Raw genomic sequence first — 22241 nt, forward strand, 5'->3', positions numbered from 1 at the left:
AGGGGCAGGGGGTGATGCAAGTGTTATCCCCTCTGGTGGGAGAGAGCTTGGCCCCTGGGTCACTCTGCTGGGAAGGGCAGGGAGAGGAGGAGCCTGAGGGGAGTGACCAGGGAAAACTCATTTTCCCTTGGGATAGAACTGGGTCCCTCGAGGGAGGGAAGCAGGTGAGTCACTGATCCCTTGGAGAGAAGGGAGTTGCCACTTTTTCCTCCCTTCGGCTCATCTTGGGACCTGAAGGGGCCGACAACATCTGGGCTAGGGGGTGGGGCACCTGGGTCCCGGCTCAGAAGCGCAGTCGCCAGGAAGGGGGAAGCCAGGAAGGGGGAAGCCAGGAAGGGGGAAGCCAGGAAGGGGGAAGCCAGAAAGTTGGACAGAGAGGGACGAGCCCAGTGGCTGAACCCGACCCCTTCCCCCATCCCAGCACCTCCCACTCCCCTGGGCTCCAGTTGGCTCCAGTTGACTCCAGTTTCTTTCCTTCCTGGGTCAGGACAAGGAGCTGCAGGACCAGCAGCAGCGGTAACAGAGCCAGCGGCAGCAGCCCAGGCCAGAGCAGCATGGACAAGACCGGTGAGGGCCCTTCCATTCGTTCCTTCGTTCATTCAGTCGTATTTATTTAGCGCTTCCCGAGGGCAGAGCACTGCACTAAGCCCTTTGAAAGTACAATTCGGCAACAAAGAGAGAACAACGGGCTCACAGTCTAGAAGGGGTTCTTCCTGCCCCCCTCCTCCTCTTCGCCCACCCCGGGGGAGGCCTCTGGCTGCCCAAGAGGCAGGGGAAGGGCAGAGTTTGGGATGGGGCGGAGGCTCTGGGATCCGGGGAGGGATGAGTTTGGGGAGGGAAGGAAGAGAGGCCGGAGGGGCAGAAGGGGCTTCTGGATTCCGGGTTCCTGCGGGCTGGCGGGGGATGGGGAGAGTCGGTCGTGAACTTTGCCCTGCCATTAGTCGTCTGGGGGCGCAGGGAGGCAAAGTCCAGATACACGGGTTTGAGTGAGCGAGTGGGGAGAGGGGCCGGGGAGAGGACCGGCCCTGATGCCTGACATTGCTCTCCCTGCCCCTTCCCCCTGCAAAGGTGACAGCACAGATGTGGCATTCGTTCGGCACGTACTGTGGGCCTAGCGTGTTATGGGCAAGGAACGTGCCCGCTAGTTCTGCTGTTCGGTGCTCTGCACATAGTAAGCGCTCAATAAACCCCACTGACTGATTGATTGATATGAGGTCATCAGGTTGGACACGGTCCCTGTTCCACCCGGAGCCCGCGGTTTAAGTAGAAGGGAGGGGGAGATCAGGTACTGAGTTCCCATTTTACAGACAAGGCAACTGAGGCCCAGAGAAGTGAAGTGACTTGCCCAAGGTCACGCAGCAGACAAGTGGCAGAGACTGGGATTAGCACTCTCTCCTCTGATTCCCAGGCCGGGGATCTTTCGGCTAGGCCTCACTGCTCCCGCCTCCGCCCCGTCTCTTTGCAAGGTGACAGTGCCAGAGGGGCAGGGGACGCCCACCAGGCCGGGGACGCCCACCAGCACAGGTTGCGTCCCCCTGCCCCCCGCCCCAGCATCAGCCAGCCCCCCTACCCTCCTGGCAGGAGAGGAGGCGCCCAGCGGGAGAGAGTCTGGGGAGGCCTGCTGGTCTCCTGCTGGGGTCCGAGGGTGGAGGTCCAGAAGGGACACTGAGGTCCAGGACGCTGGGCTCTGGGGGCTGAACTGAGTTTAGCAGGAGAGCTGCTCTGGGGGAGGGGGGGAAGACTCCACAGGCTCAGAGCTCAGTCAGTCATATTTATTGAGAGGTTACTGTGTGCCAAACACTGTACTGAACGCACGGGCTCGGAGGGCTGCGGGGGGGAGGCGGCCTGGGGGCGGTAATGTGCCACCACGGACACCAGGGGGCGCGGCTGCCTCGCCGCCAACCCCGTCCTGCCCTGTGCTGCCCTGCCCTGCTCTGCCCTGCCCTTCCCTGCTCTTCCTTGCCCACCCTGCTCATCCTCCCTGCTCTCCCTCCCCTGCCCTCTGTGCTAGCCCCATTTTCCCCCTTTGCCCACCCTACCTGTCCGCCCTGCCCATCCTGTTCACCCTACCCTGATCCTCCTTGACCTCTCTGCTGCCTTTGACACTGTCGACCATCCCCTCCTCCTCCATACCTTATCTCACCTTGGCTTCACGGACTCTGTCCTCTCCTGGTTCTCCTCTTACCTCTCTGGCCGATCATTCTCGGTCTCCTACGCTAGAGCCTCCTCCCCCTCCCATCCTTTAACTGTTGGAGTTCCTCAAGGGTCAGTTCTTGGCCCTCTTCTGTTCTCCATTTACACTCACTCCCTCGGTGAACTCATCCGCTCTCACGGCTTTGACTACCATCTCTACGCAGATGACACGCAGATCTACATCTCCGCCCCTGTCCTCTCCCCCTCCCTTCAGGCTCGCATCTCCTCCTGCCTCCGGGACGTCTCCACCTGGATGTCTGCCCGCCACCTAAAACTCAACATGAGCAAGACTGAGCTCCTCATCTTCCCTCCCAACCCGGTCCGCTCCCAGACTTCTCTATCACCGTGGATGGCACGACCATCCTTCCCGTCCCGCAGGCCCGCGATCTCGGTGTCATCCTTGACTCGTCCCTCTCGTTCACCCCACGCATCCTATCCGTTACCGAGACCTGCCGGTTTCACCTCTACGATATCGCCAAGATCCGCCCTTCCTCTCCACCCAAACGGCTACCTTACTATTACGGGCTCTCGTTATATCCCGGCTAGACTACTGTGTCAGCCTTCTCTCTGACCTCCCTTCCTCCTCTCTCGCCCCGCTCCGGTCTATTCTTCACTCCGCTGCCCGGCTCATCTTCCTGCAGAAACGATCTGGGCATGTCACTCCCCTTCTTAAACAACTCCAGTGGTTGCCTATCGACCTCCGCTCCAAACAAAAACTCCTCACTCTAGGCTTCGAGGCTCTCCGTCACCTTGCCCCTTCCTACCTCTCCTCCTTTCTCTCTTTCTACCGCCCACCCCGCACGCTCCGCTCCTCTGCCGCCCACCTCCTCGCCGTCCCTCGGTCTCGCCCATCCCGCCGTCGACCCCCGGGTCACGTCCTCCCGCGGTCCCGGAACGCCCTCCCTCCTCACCTCCGCCAAACTGATTCTCTTTCCCTCTTCAAAACCTTACTTAAAAATCACCTCCTCCAAGAGGCGTTCCCAGACTGAGCTCCTCTTCCCCCTCTACTCCGTCTGCCATCCCCCCTTCACCTCTCCGCAGCTAAAGCCTCATTTTCCCCTTTTCCCTCTGCTCCTCCACCTCTCCCTTCCCATCCCCACGGCACTGTACTCGTCCGCTCGACTGTATATATTTTCGTTACCCTATTTATTTTGTTAATGAATTGTACATCGCCTTGATTCTATTTAGTTGCCATTGTTTTTACGAGATGTTCTTCCCCTTGACGCTGTTTAGTGCCATTGTTCTCGTCTGTCCGTCTCCCCCGATTAGACTGTAAGCCCATCAAACGGCAGGGACTGTCTCTATCTGTTGCCGACTTGTTCATCCCAAGCGCTTAGTACAGTGCTCTGCACATAGTAAGCGCTCAATAAATACTATTGAATGAATGAATGAATGAATGAATGAATGAATACCCATCGCACCACCCCCCATGCCGCTGCATTTCAGGCTCCGGCCCAGACCTCGCCCTGCTGCTGCCCCCGCAGACCCTAGAGTCCCTGGCCGACGCCTGGCTGCACGAGGACTGCCCGGGCCCGGACTACGCCGCCGTGGCCGCGGGAGCCGCCCCGTCCCGGGCCGCCCTCTGGGCCAAGTCCCGCGGGGTACTGGCCGGGCAGCCGTTCTTCTCGGCCGTCTTCGCCAGGCTCGGGTGCTCGGTGTCCTGGGGCCTCCCCGAGGGCTCCCCGTTGGAGCCGGTGGTCCAGGTGGCCGAGGTCCGGGGGCCCGCCCACCGGCTGCTCCTCGGGGAGCGGACAGCCCTCAACGCCCTGGCCCGCTGCAGCGGGGTGGCCACCGCGGCCTCCGAGGCCGTGGCCGCCACCCGGCGGTCCGGCTGGGCCGGGCGGGTGGCCGGCACCAGGAAGACCACGCCGGGCTTCCGCCTGGCCGAGAAGTACGGGCTGCTGGTGGGCGGCGCCGCGGCCCACCGCTACGACCTCGGGGCCTTGGTCATGCTGAAGGACAACCACGTGCTGGCCGCCGGAGGCGTGGACCAGGTGCGGGCCTCGATCCTCGGCCTTCCCGCCCCAACCCACTCCGTCGATCCATGGTATTTACTGAGCGCTTACGGTGTGCAGAGCACTATTCTAAGCACTTGGGAGAGTATAAATTGAAAAAACTCGTAGACACATTACCTGCCTACATAGAGCTTAGAGTCTAGAGGTGATTCTCTCTCCAGCACCCGGCCTTGTCCTCGCCTCCTCCCACATCCAACCGGCATCCGGCCGTCAGCCTCCGCACCCCGGCCGACCTCCTGCCCCATTCTAACCCCAGTCGGTCCCAGTCTTCAACCCGATCCCAGCCCGGTCTCAACCTTCTCTCAGTCCCCAACCCGAGACGGGATCCCAGGCCCCCATCCAACACCCATCTCCGTGGCCGAGCTGGCCCCGTTCCTGCTGTTACCATGGCGGCGAGCTCAGGGTCTTGTCCGCCTTTGTCTAGCCCCACACTGGCCAGCGGTCGGCCTTCGGTCCGGACCGGCCTCCTCCCTGACTCTGACCCCGACCCCGACCCCGGCCCCCTGTCTGGCAGGCGGTGTCCAGGCCCAGCGGGCGATGGGGTTCGAGCTGAAGCTGGAGGTGGAGTGGCGGCAGCCTTGCAGGAAGCTTGGCCACCGCCGCGCGGGGGCTGACCTGGTCATGCTGGACAACTTCTCCCCAGAGGTGAGCCAGGGGCCGCGGCCCGGACCCGCCTGGCCCCTGAGGGAGGGTGTCAAGGGATGGCGGCGACTGTGGGCACATCAGAGCGCCCCTTCCCCTCCACGTACACCTCAGCCGAAGGGAGGCGGAGGCGAGATGGGCGTTACCGACTGACTTGGGTGTTGGTGCCACTTGGTTGCGGTGCCCAGCTCGGGGCCCACCGTCACCCTCGCCTGGGGGCGGGGGGGGGGGCTCACCCCGTGCCCGGGCCTCGGGTTGGGGTCAGACTTTGCTTCCCATTCCCCCCTTGTGCCTCCTAGGAGCTGCATCTCACGGCGGCGGCCCTGAAGGCCCAGTTCCCGGCGGTCAAGGTAGAGGCGAGCGGGGGCATTTCCCTGGCCAACCTCCCCCAGTTCTGTGGGCCTCACATCGACGTCATCTCGCTGGGTGCGCTGACCCAGGCTGCCCCCGCCCTCGACTTCTCCCTCAAGCTGCTCCCGTCTGACGGGAACCCCAAGAACTGCCTCGTAGGAAACTGAGCTGGAGAGAGGAAATGGGAACGGCAGGGGACAGAAGATTGGGCAGCGGCTCGGGGCCTTGCTCCATGGAAGAGCCTCCCGGCTGAGACCAGGGCTGGGGGGACCAGTTCTCTTCCCTCATGTTTTCCTGTGCGTTTTTCTGAATTGAAGAATTTCCCCCATTTCTTGCCCTTTTGATTATATTCCCAGAGTTTCATATGCCTGTCCTCCCCTTCTTAGGCTGTGAACCCTTTGGGAAGCTGAGGATCTCATCCTCATTGATTTTTTTCTTCCCATCATTGCCCTGGCCCTTGCTCAGTGCACCCACATGGCGAATGCTCAATAAAAGTTCAAGTATAATGATTACAATCACAAAACTATCCTATCCTTTCCCTGCAGGGGCATTAGAGCTTTTCCTTCAGGTAGCCCCCAGTCCTCTCCCCCGTCCCACACCACAAACTCGACAAAAACTTTGTGTTCTCAGGGCCCTGGGAATCCAATGGGAGAAGCAGGGCCACGACTCCTGGAGACCAAAGGGACAGCAGGGGCGGGGGGTGCGTCTGGAGGCGCAGGCCCTCCCCAACCCAGTTCCACCTGGCATGGGGGGTAGTCCCCCCGCCAACCTTCCGCTGACCCCTTCACAGTCTCCACCATCTCGGAACACGCGTTCCAGGGCCGGTTCTTAAACCGGAGCCGAGTTCGGCTAGTTCTGGCTCACTTCCTGCCCCTGTCCTTGCTCATCCTGGAGGCTTGAGAACGGAAGGGTAAGTGCTTGTACCACTTTGGGGTACTTGGAAAATCAATCAGTGGTATTTATTGAGCGCTTACCGTGTTCAGAGCACTGTACTAAGCCTTTGGGAGAGTACAATAGGACAGAGTTGGTCGACTCATTCCCTGCCCACAGTGAGCTTACGGTCTAGAGGAGAAGACAGTTTACCCTTGGTATAAGGAGAAAAGAAGTGGACTTTTGAGGAGCAAAACCCCCAAACTGCACACAAACCCTCCCAGTTAACACCTGGCAAAGCCTGTGCCTTGAGAGGGGCCCAGGGAGACATGAGGAGTACTGAAGCAGCGTGGCTTAGTGGAAAAACCCCAGCCTTGGGAGTCAGAGGTCATGGGTTCAAATCCCAACTCTGCCACTTGTCAGCTGTGTGACTGTGGGCAAGCCACTTAACTTCTCTGTGCCTCAGTTACCTCATCTGTAAAATGGGGATTAAAACTGTGAACCTGAAGTGGGACAACCTGATTACCCTATATCTACCCCAGCGCTTAGAACAGTGCTCTGCACATAGTAAGCGCTTAACAAATACCGACATTATTATTATTTGACTTTGATGTCTGTGCTGTTACCACTAGATCACGGTGCTTCTTTAAAGCACTGACTATGTGCCAAGCACTATATTAAGCCCTGGGGTGGATATAAGATCATCAGGTCCCACAAGGGACTCATGTTCAAAGTAGGAGGAAACACGATTTTTGAATTCCCATTTTTCACATTAGGGAACAGAAGAAGTGAAGTGACTTGCCCAAGGTCACACAGCAGTTGTCTGGCAGACCCGGGATTAAACCCCAGGTCCTCTGATTCCCAGCCCCGATCTCTCTCCACTATGTTTCCTTATAGAGAAAATATTGAAAAAGACCACGTAGTAATAATAATAATGATGGTATTTCTTAAGCGCTTACTATGTGCAAAGCACTGTTCTAAGTGCTGGAGGGATACAAGGTGATCAGGTTGTCCCACGTGGGGCTCACAGTTTTAATCCCCATTTTACAGATGAGGGAACTGAGGCACAGAGAAGTGAAGTGACTTACCCAAAGTCACACAGCTGGCAAGTGGCAGAGCCGGGATTAGAACCCACGACCTCTGACTCCCAAGCCCGGGCTCTTTCCACTAGTCATAAGGAAGATGATGACTCAGACCTCTACAGAATAATAATAATAACAATAATAATATCAGTATTTGTTATGCGTTTACTATGTGCCGGGTGCTGTACTAAGTGATGGGGTGGATACAAGGAAATCGGGTTGGATACAGTCCCTTGTCCCAAATGGGGCTCACAGTCTCAATCTCCATTTTAATAATAATAATAATAATAATTTTGGTATTTGTTAAGTGCTTACTATGTGCAGAGCACTGTTCTAAGCGCTGGGGTAGATACAGGGTAATCAGGTTGTCCCATGTGAGGCTCACAGTCTTAATCCCCATTTTACAGATTAGGTAACTGAGGCACAGAGAAGTTATTTTACAGATGAGGGACCTGAGGCACAGAGAAGTGAAGTGATTTGCCCAAGGTCACACAGCAGGCAAGTGGTGGAGCCAGGATTAGAGCCTATGACCTGCCTTCTCTGGCTGGGGAGGCCTGTCCAAGGGGGACATTCTATCTGCCAGGCGGCACGCATCTTCCTAACCCCGAGACCTACTGGGTGGCAGGAAATCCATGCTGAAACCCACCTGTGACAACTGCCTATCAAATCTGAGGGTCTGTGGGCCGCCACTGATTGGCGATGAGGGTGGGGGGTCCTTCAGGGCACCTGGAGCTCAGAATCATTTTCAGGTCCCGTTTCCCAGCCCCCTCCCAGCCAGTTTCGATGTCTGAAGTTCTGGTACAGAGAGGAAAAGGGTGTGGATGGGGCCGGCCCAGAATTGTGGTTCACCAAACCCCACAGTGACGGGGGCCACCAATCGGAGCTCGAAAGTGGTTGCTCAAAACAGTCAAGAGGAAACCCATTTGCAGATGATGGGGTGAACTTTTAGAATTTGCTCAGGATGAAAATATTCAACTCAAGAAGAGTTAGATGACGGTGAATGAGGAGAACAGAGGGCCTAATTAGGGAGGTAGAAGGAAAAATTAGGGGTGTAGATGGTACCCTCAACTCGTAGCAGGGGTAGGAGAGTCCGATCTAGTGGCTCCTCAGCGCAACTTTTGTTGCTATTGACAGAAATCTGGGCCGGGCGGACCCATCGATTCAATACAGTATCGCATTGTTATCGTGTCTGCCAGAGAAACAGCACGGCCTAGTGGAAAGAACCCAGGCCTGGGAGTCAGAGGACCTGGGTCCTAATCCCTGCTCTGCCTCTTGTCTCCTGCCTGACCTCAGGCACTTACATTCTCTGTTGCCTCCATTCCCTCCTCTGCAAAATGGGGACTCAATACCTCTTCTCCCTCCTCCTCAGACTGTGAGCCTCATGTGGGAATTGATTACCTTGTATCTACTCCAGCGCTTCGTACAATGCTTTACACAAGGTAAGCATTTAACAAATGCCACAGTTTACCCATTCTAGTGTATTGTACTCTCCCAGGCAGCACATTGGTCTGTGCAGAGTCAGCACTCAAGTCATATCATTTTTGATTGATCAGGTCTTCCATTCAAGTTGAGCTCATTTTTTTTGAGTCAAGGGGGAGTGGGGTAGAGGAAGAGCAGCTGCTAGGAGAAGACCAGCTCTCTAGGAGACTCTAATGAGGAGGCGGTGGGCTGAGGAAGGGTGGGACGGGCAGCAGGGAATAAAGTAGAAGTGAGGTGGAATTTTGAATAGAAGCAGCTGAGTTCTGCTCACCTGCTGGCAGCTAAAACCCTCTGAAAGAACCTCCCCAGGGGTTGTGACTCAGAGCAATTTCAGGTCTCAATGGGAGGCAGGACTATAATGGGTGGGGATGGTCAATGGGAGGCAGGGTTAGAATGATGGGCAAGGCCAATGGGAGGCAGGGCTATAATGGCTTGGTATGGGCAAGAGGAGGCAGGGTTATAATGGTGAGTGCGGCCAATGGGAGGCAGAGTTGTAATGGGTGGGCTTGAATAATGGGCGATAGGGTTATGAGGAATGGTCATGGTCAATGGGAGTCAGGGTTATAAGGGATGGGCATGGCCAATGGGAGGTGAGGTTATAAGGGATGGGCATGGTAGGCTATTCAGCAGTAGTCAGGAGTTCTGTTTATCAGTTCACATTTCTCTTCCAGAGCCCAGGAATCTTATTTTTCAACTTCTGCCAAGCCTGACCACCTTTGCTGTCAATATGCCAGGCCCAGCTGAATTCTTTACAGTATGTATACTGTGCTTGACTATCTTTAGAGTACATGGGATCTATTGAACTTATCTGATCAGTCCACTGGTGGTATTTATTGAGCATTTACTTTGTGCAGAGCACTGTACTAAGTGTCCCCCACCTCCGCTGTTTCTTTGGGGACATAGGATTCCTGAGGCCTTGCACTGTATGCCAGGACTCCAGTGGTTAGCCACCTCTCACAGCTCCCCTTCCCACAAAGAGTTTACTTGCAGTCTGGAGAGACTACTCTTAAGGACTATATCAAGCCTAGTTGCATGCCTTTAATTGTTGTTATGATATGTGTTAAGTGCTTTCTATGTGCCATTCTAACCACTGGAATAGATGCAGGTTAATCGAGTTTAATTGAGTTAACCACAGCCCCGTCTTACATTAAGTGACCTATTCAAGATTACCCAGCAGGCAAGTGGCATAGTTGGGATTAGAACCCAGGTCCCTCAATCCCAAGCCTGTGTTCTTTCCACTAGCCCTCACTGCTCACAATAAGTTGTCCCTCAATTTTTTTCCACCATCCCTCATCAGACTTCTTTCTCCTTTTCTCCCCTTTCCTCTCACCCTTTTCTCTTATCCCTCTCTCCCGATGACCTCTCTGTCCCTCTTCTCATCCTCCTTTTGTTCTTTCTTTTTTCCGATCACAATGCACCCACCAGCCATGCTTTTCTTTGAAGATGTGCAAAGGGTTAGAATGGTGTCTTTTTCACCATTCACCTTTTTCACCAGTGTACGTGCCTCTTGACCGTCTTAAGGCAAGAATAATAATAATCATGCTTACTAGGTTGGAGAGGGAGCCGTAAATTAGCCTGAGGATAAGGCTGTTTTGTGCTTCTTCCTCCCAAGACAAACCCTTCTGCTATGAAACCCCTGAGATTCCATTTTCTCAGCCCCTTGGTCATCCAGGCCCCTTCCTTCCACCCCATTGCCACCCCCCTCTCTTCTTCAGGATTCTGGCTCTTCTTCCTCTTAGCTTACTGTTCTACCTCAGAACACCAGTTCTAGTCCCCTCTTTGCCCCCGTTTTTTACTTTTTTTACCCCAAATTCTCCCCCTCTGGACTGTAAGCTCGTTTAAGGCAGGGACTGTGTCTATTAGCTCTGTCATTGTACTCTCCCAAGTGCTTAGTACAGTATTCTGCACACTATAAGCACTCAATAAGTACCACTGATTGATTAATGAAAAACCTCAAGGAGCTGTTTGGGATCTTTGAACATGGACTATTTCTAATTCAAATATCAGGACACTGTAAATTCTGCAGTAGAGATCTGGCCTTGGGAGCTAAAGATGATGTATTGAAAGTGAGACTTTAAGCCATCTGTAAAATGTGTAAAATCTGTAAAATTTTAAGCCAGTTTCAGTCTTAATCCCCATCTGTAAAATAGGGTGAGTCCCACTGTCTTCAACCTGCTTAGCTTGCATCTACCCCAGTGCTTAAAACAGTGCCTGGCACATAGCACTTAACAAATACCAGTAAATTTTAAATTTAAATTTAAAAAAGTTGATCTGTGACTGACATTCCCTTCCACACCTGTCCATAAACGCTGTCCCTTTCTCTGATGCCATGTTGGCTGCCCCAAAGGACTGATGACATTTTGGAGCCTTTGTCTTTGTGTGGTGATCTTCTGCTCTGAAAGTCACCCAGTTCTCAGTGATCACAAGCCAGGCTGGTCATTCTCCAGCAGTTATCTGTTGGCTGCCCACACCTGTTTCGCACCCTCTGAGATCATCCTTCCTTGGGTCTTTGAGGCATTTCTTTGGACTTCTTGTTATGGTTCCCCTACTTCAGCACATCCCCCAGAAACTGCCCTGGTGAACCTCCTTCTCCTCACCAGTCCCTCCCAGGGTGTTGGATCTGCCTGGCTTTGATTTGTTTTTTTCTCTGAGCACCCCGGGCACTGAGACCTTGCCATTTGAGAGCAAGCATGGCCAAAGAAGCTGCTGAAGTGTCTAGACTCCACCTCTCCCCTCTCACCAACAGTTGGTCTCATCAGCTCTAGCCACTGCACATCTCCACCCTCATCAACTCTGAAATCCCCTCTATTTGACCACAAGCTCCTCACCTGCCTTTTCTCCTACACACCTCCTTTCAACAAATCTGTACTGTTCTCCCACAGAGACCTCCAATTTTCTGACCCCATCCAATTTTCTCAACTCATCATGCCCCATTTAGCCTCCATACCCAACTACCTTCCCTTGATGACCAAATTGACATTCTCAACACCACCCTCTTCAAGTTTAGCCTTGCAGGCTTTAACTCTGCCCTCTCCTCTGCTGGGCAAAACTTTCTCCATCCTTATTGACACCAATGCCCATCACCCTTGCCAGTTGTTCCAAATATTTGGAACAACTCGGAGAAGCAGCGTGGCTCAGTGGCTCAGTGGCTCAGTGGAAAGAGCACGGGCTTTGGAGTCAGGGCTCATGAGTTCGAATCCCGGCTCTGCCACTTGTCGGCTGTGTGACTGTGGGCAAGTCACTTAACTTCTCTGTGCCTCAGTTCCCTCATCTGTAAAATGGGGATTAAGACTGTGAGCCCCACGTGGGACAACCTGATTCCCCTATGTCTACCCCAGCGCTTAGAACAGTGCTCGGCACATAGTAAGCGCTTAACAAATACCAACATTATTAAATATTTAACTCTCTCCTCAAGCCCCCTGTTCTCTCGACTGCCCCATCCCTTGCCCCCAGTGACCTGGCCACCTAATTTATTGAGAAAATTGACACTATCAGGCATAATCTCCCTAAAATCTCCTCTGATTATTGATGCTTGGTGTGGTGATCTTCTGCTCTGAAATGCACCCAGTTTTTAATGATCACAAGCCAGGCTGGTCATTCCCCAGCAGTTATCTGTCGGCTGCCCACACCCACTTGACACCCTCTGAGATCATCTTTCCTTGGGTCTTTGAGGCATTTCTTTGGACTTTTTGTTATAGTTCCCTATCTCAGGACATCCCCAACATCTCCCCTTCTAGGCTGTAAGCTCACTGTGGGCAGGGAATGTGTCTGTTGGTTATATTGAGTTCTTCCAAGCATTTAATATAGTACTTTGCACACAGAAAGCACTCAGTAAATATGATTGACTGACTGCCTGGGATCTGATTACCTTGTATCCACCCCCCCAGTGCTTAAAACAGTGCCTGGCACATTTGAGCATTTAACATGCCATTAAAGAAAGAAAGAGCTTACAGTCTAGAGTGAAGCCAGGGGGAGCTCAGTATACTTTTATTCCATAATAATACCTGACGCTACCTTGCAGGGGTGTTGTGAGAGATAAATTGAAGTAAGTCATGTAAGATGCTTTGTTAATAAAGCACTAAATAGAACTAAAGCAATATTATCTCCTGGACTGTAAGCTTGTTGTCGGCAGGGCTCGCTTGTTGTGGGCAGGGAACGTGTCTGTTTATTGTTAGACTCTGTTCTCCCAAGCGCTTAGTACAGTGCTCTGTACATAGTAAGGGCTCAATAAATGAGATTGAACAAATACCAATTCTGTTGCTCTGGACTCTCCTAAGTACTTAGTACAGCCCTCTGCGTACAGTAAGCGCTCCATAAATCCCACTGATTAATTGCTGTTCCCCGGAGACCTGAACTGGCCAGGTTGGGGGACCTGGGTCCCCCGAGATCTTTTAGAGCAGGAAAGGCCCGTCTTTTAGGGCTGGGTCTCGGGCTCCTGGGACAACAGGTCTAAGTTAGGGGTCCCTGGCAGATCACCAGGTCCCATACGCTGGAAAGCTGAAGTCAAAGGGAGATGGGAAGCAGCATGGCTTAATGGTAAGAGCCCGGGCTAATCCCGGCTCCGCCACTTGTCAGCTGTGTGACTTTGGGCAAGTCACTTCACTTCTCTGTGCCACTCAGTTACCTCATCTGTAAAATGGGGATTAAGACTGTGGAACCCCACCTGGGACAACCTGATAATTTTGTATATCCCCCAGTTAGTAAGCACTTAACAAATACCATCATTATTATTACTGTTCGAGGATAGAGCATGGGCCTGGAAGTCAGAAGCATCCCGGGTTCTAATCCTGGCTCTGCCACTTGTCTGCTGTGTGACTTTGGGTATGTCACTTCACTTTTCTGTGCCTCAGTCACCTCATCTGTAAAATGGGGATTAAGAGTGTGAGCCCCATGTGGGACAGGGACTGTCCAACTTGGTTAACTAGTATCTACCCCAATGCTTAGAACAGGGTTTGGCATGTGGTGTGCCTAACAGGTAACATATTTGGATGGGGCTGGAAGTGAACAAAGGCTGAACTTTGTCCCGGCTCCTTCTTTTTTCCTTCCCTTCGCCCTCCACCCTCCAGTCTGCCCAGTTCATGGAGCTGCATCCTGATGTGGGCAGACCCCCCAGAGTTGGTGATTGAAGGTGAGGCTGGGATCTGGGGGGAGGCTAGGGTAGGGCTGGAGATGGAGAGAGGGTGAGAAGAGCACGGGGGGGAAGCAGGCCAGGGTGGTTCCTAACCTCCATAGGCCTTGCTATGTCTTCCTGGCTGGTTGGGGTGGTCGGCATCATCCAGTCCCCTGTCTGCCCCATCTGGAGTTGGGGAAGCAGAATGAGTCAAGGGGGTCAGAGGAGATTCAACCCGGTTTCAGTGGAATCCCAGCTTGCAGCCCCCAGCCTTAGCTACTAACTCCAGAACGCCGAACCATTCACAAACACTCCACAAATTGAGCTTGGGCTCATTTCCTTTTATTGCTAGAACAATGGGTCTCCACTCCTCTCCCTCCCCCAACAAGCCAGCCCTGGGCTGGGGCCATAACCGAGGGGAGGCAACACCCGAGGGCAGGAGCCCGATCCGATTCTTAGCCCAGGCCCAGGCTGCTGACTGGCGTCCTGCCCCCAACATGCGAGTTCATGGGCCACGGCTTCCTTTGCTCCAGCCCCAGATGAGTCAGTCATCCCCATGGGTAATGAGCTTTTGCCCTGGGTTTTGGGGGGAACGGTCTTTCTCTTGTCCTCCCCAAGTGGTCTGTGCTGCTCGCCACCACCTTCAACAGGTCCAAGTCCTGCTCCTCTGTGAATCCTCTCCATCTTTGGACTGGGCTGGGGTCCAGGCCTTGGTGGGGTTGGGGGGCCCTAGGGCCAGGTCCCAGGGGAGGGTGGAGGGAGTCGGGGCATCTCCCAGTTCCAGGGTTCAAGGTCCCACTCCCCGCCCCTCCCGTCTCCAGAAGGCCGAGATCTGCTCCAGGGTCACCCGAGGCTGCAGACCCCACTCGGGCTCGAGGCTCCCGGGCCCGGGGCTCTCCCAGAATGGGCCAGGCTGCCCACCCCAGCCTCCTCCAGACCCCGGGGCCCCTGGCTCTTCCCAGCTCACCAGGCTCCCCTCCTGAGGCCTCTCCTCCCAGGGGGGTGGCATCCAGAAGGTACTGGCCGGAGGCCTGGGAGGCCGGGCAGGGGGTGGCGGGGAGGGCGACCCCCCAGGCCTGGGGCCCAGCTCCACTGACAGGGCGCGGCTGCTGAAGGGAGAGGCCGGGGGAGGCGGGGTGGACGCCCGGGCCTCGATGGTCCAGGGGGCCGGCGGTGCAGAAGCCTGAGTGAGGGGGGACCCAGGGACAGAGAGGCCAGGGTCCTGGCTTCTGAGCAGGGGCACGGCAGCCCCGTACCAATCCTCCGAGCGCTGGTGGGCAGTCCTGGAGGGCTCGATCCACAGCTCGCCGCCCGGGCCCCAGACCCAGCCGGCCGAGCGCGTGCTACCGGGGGCGGCGGAGGAGGCCGAGGCGGCGGAGGAGGCGGAGGCCTCGCGGACCAGGGAGCGGCGGAAGAGACGTTCGGCCAGCACGGCCGTGCTCAGCAGGAAGAAGGCGGCCACCGAGCCTAGGGCTAGCATGATGGGGATGCAGGGGCCGCAAGGAAGTGGGGCGAGGGGTGGCAGCGGCGTGGGGCTCTCCGGATCGGGGGAGACCGGCAGCGGGTCCATTGGGACCTGTCGGGAGACAGAGAGAGAATGAGAGAGAGAGACACACACAGAGAGGCAGAGAGAGAGAACTCTGCAGGGGAGTCTAAGAACCTGCCCCCTCCTTCCTACCCTCTCCCATTCTGACTCCCCTGCTCTCCCCAGAACCGGGGGCCATATTTTTCCACTCACAGAGGGTCAGGGAACAGCCCTCTTCAATTGGTGGTATTTATTGAGCATTTACAGTGCCTAAGTGGAATGAGCACGGGCCTGGAGGTCAGGGGACCTGACTTCCATTCCTGGCTCCATCATTTGTCTGCTGGGCAAGTCACTTCACTTCTCTGGGCCTCAATTTCCTCATCTATACAATGGGGATTCAATCCCTGCTCTCTCCTACTTAGACTGTGAGCCCAACGTGGACGTGAACTGATGGGAAGTTCGTTGTGGGCAGGGAATGTATCTACCACCTGTTATACTGTCATATTGTAGTCTCCCAAGCTCTTAATACCATGCTCTGCACACAGTAAGCGCTCAAGAAATATGATTGATTATCTTGTGTCTATCCCAGCACTCAGTTCAGTGCTCAGAACATAGCACTTAACAAGTACAGCAATTATTAGCTAATTTCCAGATCACTGTACTAAGTACCTAGAAGAGGAGGCTCTGGATCATCCCTCCCTTTCACATAAGGAGAAAATGGCCAGGGGCAGAGATCTAAATATACTTTCCCAGCCACCCACCCCACACTCCTCCCCTCCCCATCTAGCCCCCTTCCCTCGACGCCCTCCCCAACACCCACCTCCGAACCCACTTCCGCTTTTTCTCGGCCTTCAGCTCTACCTTTCCCTCTATCTCCTCCCAGCTGCGACTGTCTCTAAAACCAGATCTCCACTCTGTGTGTTTCTCCGTCTCTCACTTTATTCTTGTCTCCTCTCCGCCCCGCGTCTCTCCAGCTCTCCCTTTGAGTTTGCGGGTCTTTCTGAGAGACCCTCCGCCCCCGCGAGTTTTTGATGAGAGTGTGGGAACCCCCCCAGAGTAAGACAACGATGGCCCAGTTCTACTTGTCTGTGTCCGTCCCCTCTCCCCAATCCCAGTCCTGTCTTCCCGACCGCCGGTGCCCACCCCCAACTCCCTCTCTGGCAGGCAACAACAGAGAGGAGTATGGGAGGAAGCAGTAGGAGGCGTTAGGATAAAGGGTAGGTTGTAGGGTGAAGCGTAGTTCACGGCCTCCGTTAGCCTCAGGAGCAGAAGCTCCTTGGGGTCCCCCATGGGCCTTTCTCTCACTCTCTAGCTGGTTCTCCCTCCCCTGAGTCTCTCTGGCCCACCAGGGCTTCTCACCTGATTGTCCTCACGGTCGACCATCCCCGAACCCTGGACCTCCGCTCTCCCCTTTCTATGTGGCAAAGACTCTCTCCTTGAGCATGCTGGGAGTGTACTGGGCGGGGTACCCAGAAGAAGGCATAAACAAGGCCGAGATGAAGGGGCGGGGAGCACCTGTTGCTGAGCGACTGCACCCCGACTGTCTCGTCCCCCAGACGTTGCCAGGGAAACAAGGGTGGATGTGGTCACCGCAGTGACAAGGCATTTCCTGGGGTACGAACAGGCAGGAAGGGGAAGTGACTCTCCCGCCTCCCCACCATCATCCTTTCTCCTTTTATTGACAAAACTTTTGCTGCAAAGAACCCTCTCCTCTTTCTCTCTTCCTGGGATGCTGGAGCTTTCTTCCTCCCAGATTTTTTTGGTATTTATTAAGCGCTTGCAATGTGCCGGGCACTGTATTGGGCACTGGGGCAAACACTGGCTGATCAGGTTGGACGCAGTCTATATCCCACATGGGGCTCACAGTCTTAACCTCTATTTTACAGATGAGATCCCTGTGGCACATAAAAGTCAAGTGACTTGCCTAAGGTCACACAGCAGACACATTGCAGAGCTGGGATTAAAACCCAGGTCCTCTGTCTTCCCCGTCCATGCTCTTTCCACTAGGCCACTCTGCTTCTTGCTCACTAGAGTGGGAGAGCTAGAGTCCCGGGGATACTTTATTTCTCCTGAGTAGAGAAGGAAATGGAAAATGTTAAGTCAAAATATCATGGCCCAGCACTGTTTATTGTACAGGAAGCTGGGCAATGGTTCCCTGAAGGACATAAAAGCCATCTAGTATCAGTTGTCAGCCCACGCTCCCCTAGGGCCTCACACTTGTGGTTCAGAGAGGACCATGAAGTATGAAACCAACTGAGGAGAGGAGTCAGAGCAGCTTTAAGAGTTAGAAAAGTTCCAGAAGCGAAAACAGAGCAGCGCAGAGAGCCAGAAGCAGGTAACAGTCGTTCCCGCTGACCTGACGGTCGTAAGCACACATCAGCAGACTTTTCCTCAGTGTCAGGTGCCTGAATAAAGTGGATTTTGCCCAGACAATCTTCTGCCACTCAGTGGGTGAACTAAGTCATCCGCTTCCTGTTGATCCCAAGAGTTGGGCACTTACATCCCAACGCCTCATTAGCTTCTCTGGGAATGGAGTCAGGGCGGAAGATTTATTTTGGATTGGCTAAACAGGGTCAACATGGGCCTCCTGGAAGGAGTGTTCAATTCCCAACCTTCCAGTTAATTCGATCCATGGTATTTATTGAGGCATCATCGTTAAGGTTCAGGTTTATTTCTCACCTAGTAATAGTAATTGAGGTATTTAGCACCCATTCTGTGCCAAGCACTTTGCTAAGCACTGGGGGAGAATCAAGATCATCAGGCTGGACCACAGTACCTATGTTCCACAAAGGGCTCATAGTCTAAGTGGAAAGGAGAATAGGTATTGAATCCCCATTTTACAGATGCGGAAACTGAGGCACAGAGCAGTTAAGTGACTTGCCCAAGGTCATACAGCAGGATAGGGTTGGAGTCAGAATTAAAACCCAGGTCCTCTGCCACAAGACTGTAAGGACCCACGTTTTAAGGAGCTGCAGGCTTTACAGACAGTGAGGCCCCAAAGAAGAGCAAATGGGTAATTCTCTCTCTTCTTTTTTATGGTATTTGTTAAATGCTTACTATGTTCATTCATTCATTCAATCCTATGTATTGAACACTTACTGTATGCAGAGCACTGTACCTTAGTAAGTACAAATTCCCAAGTACACACTTGGGAAAGTACAAATCAACAATAAACAGACACATGGGCTGGGCACTGTACTAAGGGGTAGATACAAGCTAATCAGGTTGGACAGAGTCCACGTCCCACAGAGGGCTTACAGTTTTAATCCCCATTTTACAGTTTCCAGATGGGGTAGCTGAGGCATAGAAAAGTGAAGCGACCTGCCCGTGCTCATACACCAGACAAGTAGCGGAGCTGGGATTAGAACTCAGGTCTTTCTGACTCCCAGGTCTGTGCTCTATTCGCTAGGTCACACTGCTTCTCTCCTTCCTCACCAGGGCTTGATCCCCATTCTCCCTTTCGACACGCTCAAGGTCCATCATTCTCAGTGGAAGACTCTCCGATGGCCATCAGCGGAGTTAGGCCACACCCCTTGGATAGTCCCATCCTGACTCTTCTTCTCCAAGTATGGGTGCTTCTGCTTTCTTTTGAGGCCAGGCGACTGAGAGGAGGCACTCAGCCTTCGTGCAGCATCTTGATGAGGTGATTGAGTCACCAGCTTTCTGATGATGATGATGATAATAATAATCATAATTCTGGTAGTTAAGTGCTTACTGTGTGCCAGGCATCATACTAAGCACTGATGAACCCCAGCAGCTCCTTGCTCTCTCTTTCTCTTGATTCCTGGAACTAAATCCTGTAGGTTCAACTTCACGTGGCTAACGCCCACCCTTTCCTCTCCATCCAAACCACTACCCCGATAATCCAAGCACTTCTCCTTTCCTGCCTTGACTACTGCCATCAGCCTCTTTGCTAACCACTCTGCCTCCTGTCTCTCCCCACTTTGGCCCATAATTCACTCTGGAGCCGGGATCATTTTCTACAAAACCATTCAGTCCATATCTCTCCACTCCTCAAGAACCTCCAGGAGTTACCCATCCATCTCCACATCAGACAGAAACTCCTTACCATCATCTTTAAAGCATTCAATCAACTTGCCCCCTCCTGTCTTACCTAATAATAATTTGTGGCATGTGTTAAATGTTTACTCTGTGCCAAGCACTGTTCTAAGTGCTGGAGTAGGTACAAGGTAATCAGGTTGGACACAGTCCCTGTGCCACATGGGGCTCACAGTCTTAATCCCCTTTTACAGACGAGAGAACTGAGGCACAGAGAAGTGAAGTGACTTACCCAAGGTCACACAGCAGACACATGACAGAGCCGGGGTCAGAACCCAGGTCCATCTGATTTCCAGGCTCGTGCTTTTATTCATTAGGTGATGCTGTGTACCTCGCTTATTTCCTAATACAACCCACCACACTCACTTTGCACACTCACTCTGATGGCAACCTATACACACTGAACCTTGGCCTCTAGAATGTAAGCCCGTTGTGGACAGGGAATATGTGTGTTTATTGTTGTATCGTACTCTCCCAAGTGCTTAGTACAGAGCTTTGCACACAATAAGCGCTCAATGAATATGATTGAATGATCCCGCTATCTCGCCTCTGATCCTTCACCCACATCCTGCCTCTAAACTGGAGCCCCCTCCCTCCTGTGATTGGATTGTTTTGTCAGCCCCACATCACTTATATGTGGCTCAGTGGAAAGAGCATGGGCTTTTGAGTCAGGGCTCATGAGTTCGAATCCCAGCTCTGCCACTTGTCGGCTGTGTGACTGTGGGCAAGTCACTTAACTTCTCTGTGCCTCAGTTCCCTCATCTGTAAAATGGGGATTAAGACTGTGAGCCCCACGTGGGACAACCTGATTCCCCTATGTCTACCCCAGCGCTTAGAACAGTGCTCGGCACATAGTAAGCGCTTAACAAATACCAACATTACTTATATCCAAATCCATCATTTATTTATTTATTTATATTAATGTCTGTCCCCCCTACCCCACCTCACTGTAAGCCTCTGGTGTGCAGAGAATGTCTCCCAACTCTGTTCTATTATGCTCTCCCAAGAGTTTAGGACAAGTGTTCTTCACTCAAGTGTTCAGTAAATATGATTGATTGACTGATCCCTCAGAATCCAGACAGGTATTCACTGGGCTTCCCCATGTGAGTGTAATTTGAGTCACCACCTGGCCAGACCCTGGGTTTGAGGGTCTTTAGCTGGTCACCAGTGGTGATCTCTTTATTGTTCTCAGAACCAAAGGGCAATCTACTTTCCCCCAAACAAACACGTGAAACGGCCACCTTCACCCCCCCACATACACACATACACAATTTCATTGCAATCTAAGCGTCTCCAGTCTCCGTCTCCGGTCTATTCTTCACTCCGCTGCCCGGCTCATCTTCCTGCAGAAATGATCTGGGCATGTCACTCCCCTTCTTAAACAACTCCAGTGGTTGCCTATCGACCTCCGCTCCAAACAAAAACTCCTCACTCTAGGCTTCAAGGCTCTCCATCACCTTGCCCCTTCCTACCTCTCCTCCCTTCTCTCTTTCTACCGCCCACCCCGCACACTCCGCTCCTCTGCCGCCCACCTCCTCACCGTCCCTCGGTCTCGCCCATCCCGCCGTCGACCCCTGGGTCACGTCCTCCCGCGGTCCTGGAACGCCCTCCCTCCTCACCTCCGCCAAACTGATTCTCTTTCCCTCTTCAAAACCCTACTTAAAAATCACCTCCTCCAAGAGGCGTTCCCAGACTGAGCTCCTCTTCCCCCTCTACTCCCTCTGCCATCCCCCCTTTACCTCTCCGCAGCTAAAGCCTCATTTTCCCCTTTTCCCTCTGCTCCTCCACCTCTCCCTTCCCATCCCCACAGCACTGTACTTGTCCGCTCAACTGTATATATTTTCGTTACCCTATTTATTTTGTTAATGAATTGTACATCGCCTTGATTCTATTTAGTTGCCATCGGTTTTTACGAGATGTTCTTCCCCTTGACGCTGTTTAGTGCCATTGTTCTTGTCTGTCCGTCTCCCCCGATTAGACTGTAAGCCCGTCAAACGGCAGGGACTGTCTCTATCTGTTGCCGACTTGTTCATCCCAAGCGCTTAGTACAGTGCTCTGCACATAGTAAGCGCTCAATAAATACTATTGAATGAATGAATGAGTCTCCAGAAAATTTCCCCAAGAAACAAAGGTCTATCTGGAAAAAAGTCACCCTGGACCAAACTGGGTGATTGAAGTGACCAGCCAGAAAGTCAAAATACCAGAGTGAGTAACAGAAGCCGAGGAGACGATTGTGTGAGACCCGGAATGTACAGACATGTCAACATGGTCTAAGAGTACCCCGCCTCCAGGTAACAGAGGAGTCATCCCTGCCTCTTCCATCCACTGCCCCTAATGACCTGTCCACCTACCTTATTGAGAAAATTGAAACTTTCAGGGGTGATCTCCCTAAAATCTCCCCTGCCCCTCCGCAGTCCCTCCCACCTCCTGCCACTTTTTCAATTCTCCTATCTTTCCCAGCAGTATCTCTAAAGGCGATAGCCTGTCTCCTCTCAAAATCCATCCCCTCCACCTGCGTATCTGACCCCATCTCTTTGCAACTTATCAAAAGACATGCCCCCTCCCTTCCTCCCTCTCTAACGGCCATCTTCAACTGTTTGTTCTCCCCCAACTTTCAAACATGCTCGTATCTCCCCTATACTAAAAAACCCTCCCTGACCCCATGGCTCCCTCCAGTCATCACCCCATCTCCCTCCTACCTTTCCTCTCCAAACTCCTAGAGTATGTCTACACCCGCCGTCTTAAAAGTTCCTCTCCTCCAGTTCTCTCTTGAACCTCTCCAATCTCTCCCTTCCCCTTCACTCCACAGGCACTGCCCTCTCAAAGTTCACCAGTGATCTCCTTGCCAAATCCAACAGCCTCTACTCCATCCTAATCCTCCTCAACCTCTCAGCTGCCTTTGACACTGTCGACCA

At 53.4% G+C, this 22241-nt stretch overlaps 2 protein-coding genes across 2 annotated transcripts; one reads left to right on the top strand and one right to left on the bottom strand.

Moving 5' to 3' along the window:
- The first annotated feature begins 287 nt into the window (after positions 1-287).
- QPRT (quinolinate phosphoribosyltransferase) lies at positions 288-5724 on the top strand. Its single transcript, XM_029058184.2, has 4 exons — positions 288-567; positions 3640-4193; positions 4734-4853; positions 5150-5724. Exons 1-4 carry the CDS (start codon positions 555-557, stop codon positions 5366-5368), a joined length of 906 nt encoding a protein of 301 aa, XP_028914017.1. The 5' UTR covers positions 288-554; the 3' UTR covers positions 5369-5724.
- An 8338-nt stretch (positions 5725-14062) lies between these two features.
- On the bottom strand, positions 14063-16784 carry LOC100086780 (transmembrane protein C16orf54). Its single transcript, XM_001516796.5, has 2 exons — positions 16627-16784; positions 14063-15318 (listed from the first exon to the last, which is right to left on the bottom strand). Exons 1-2 carry the CDS (start codon positions 16648-16650, stop codon positions 14530-14532), a joined length of 813 nt encoding a protein of 270 aa, XP_001516846.2. The 5' UTR covers positions 16651-16784; the 3' UTR covers positions 14063-14529.
- Positions 16785-22241: the final 5457 nt, after the last annotated feature.

The sequence above is a fragment of the Ornithorhynchus anatinus genome, chromosome 2, assembly GCF_004115215.2.
Source record: "Ornithorhynchus anatinus isolate Pmale09 chromosome 2, mOrnAna1.pri.v4, whole genome shotgun sequence".
Taxonomy (NCBI): domain Eukaryota; kingdom Metazoa; phylum Chordata; class Mammalia; order Monotremata; family Ornithorhynchidae; genus Ornithorhynchus; species Ornithorhynchus anatinus.

Coding starts and splice junctions, on each gene's coding strand:
- LOC100086780 (XM_001516796.5), bottom strand. CDS start 16,650: ATGGTCGACCGTGAGGACAATCAG. Junction 15,319..16,626: donor TCGACCGTGAGGACAATCAG/GTGAGAAGCCCT, acceptor GTCTCCCGACAG/GTCCCAATGGACCCGCTGCC.
- QPRT (XM_029058184.2), top strand. Junction 4,194..4,733: donor GAGGCGTGGACCAGGTGCGG/GCCTCGATCCTC, acceptor GGCGGTGTCCAG/GCCCAGCGGGCGATGGGGTT. Junction 4,854..5,149: donor TGGACAACTTCTCCCCAGAG/GTGAGCCAGGGG, acceptor TGTGCCTCCTAG/GAGCTGCATCTCACGGCGGC.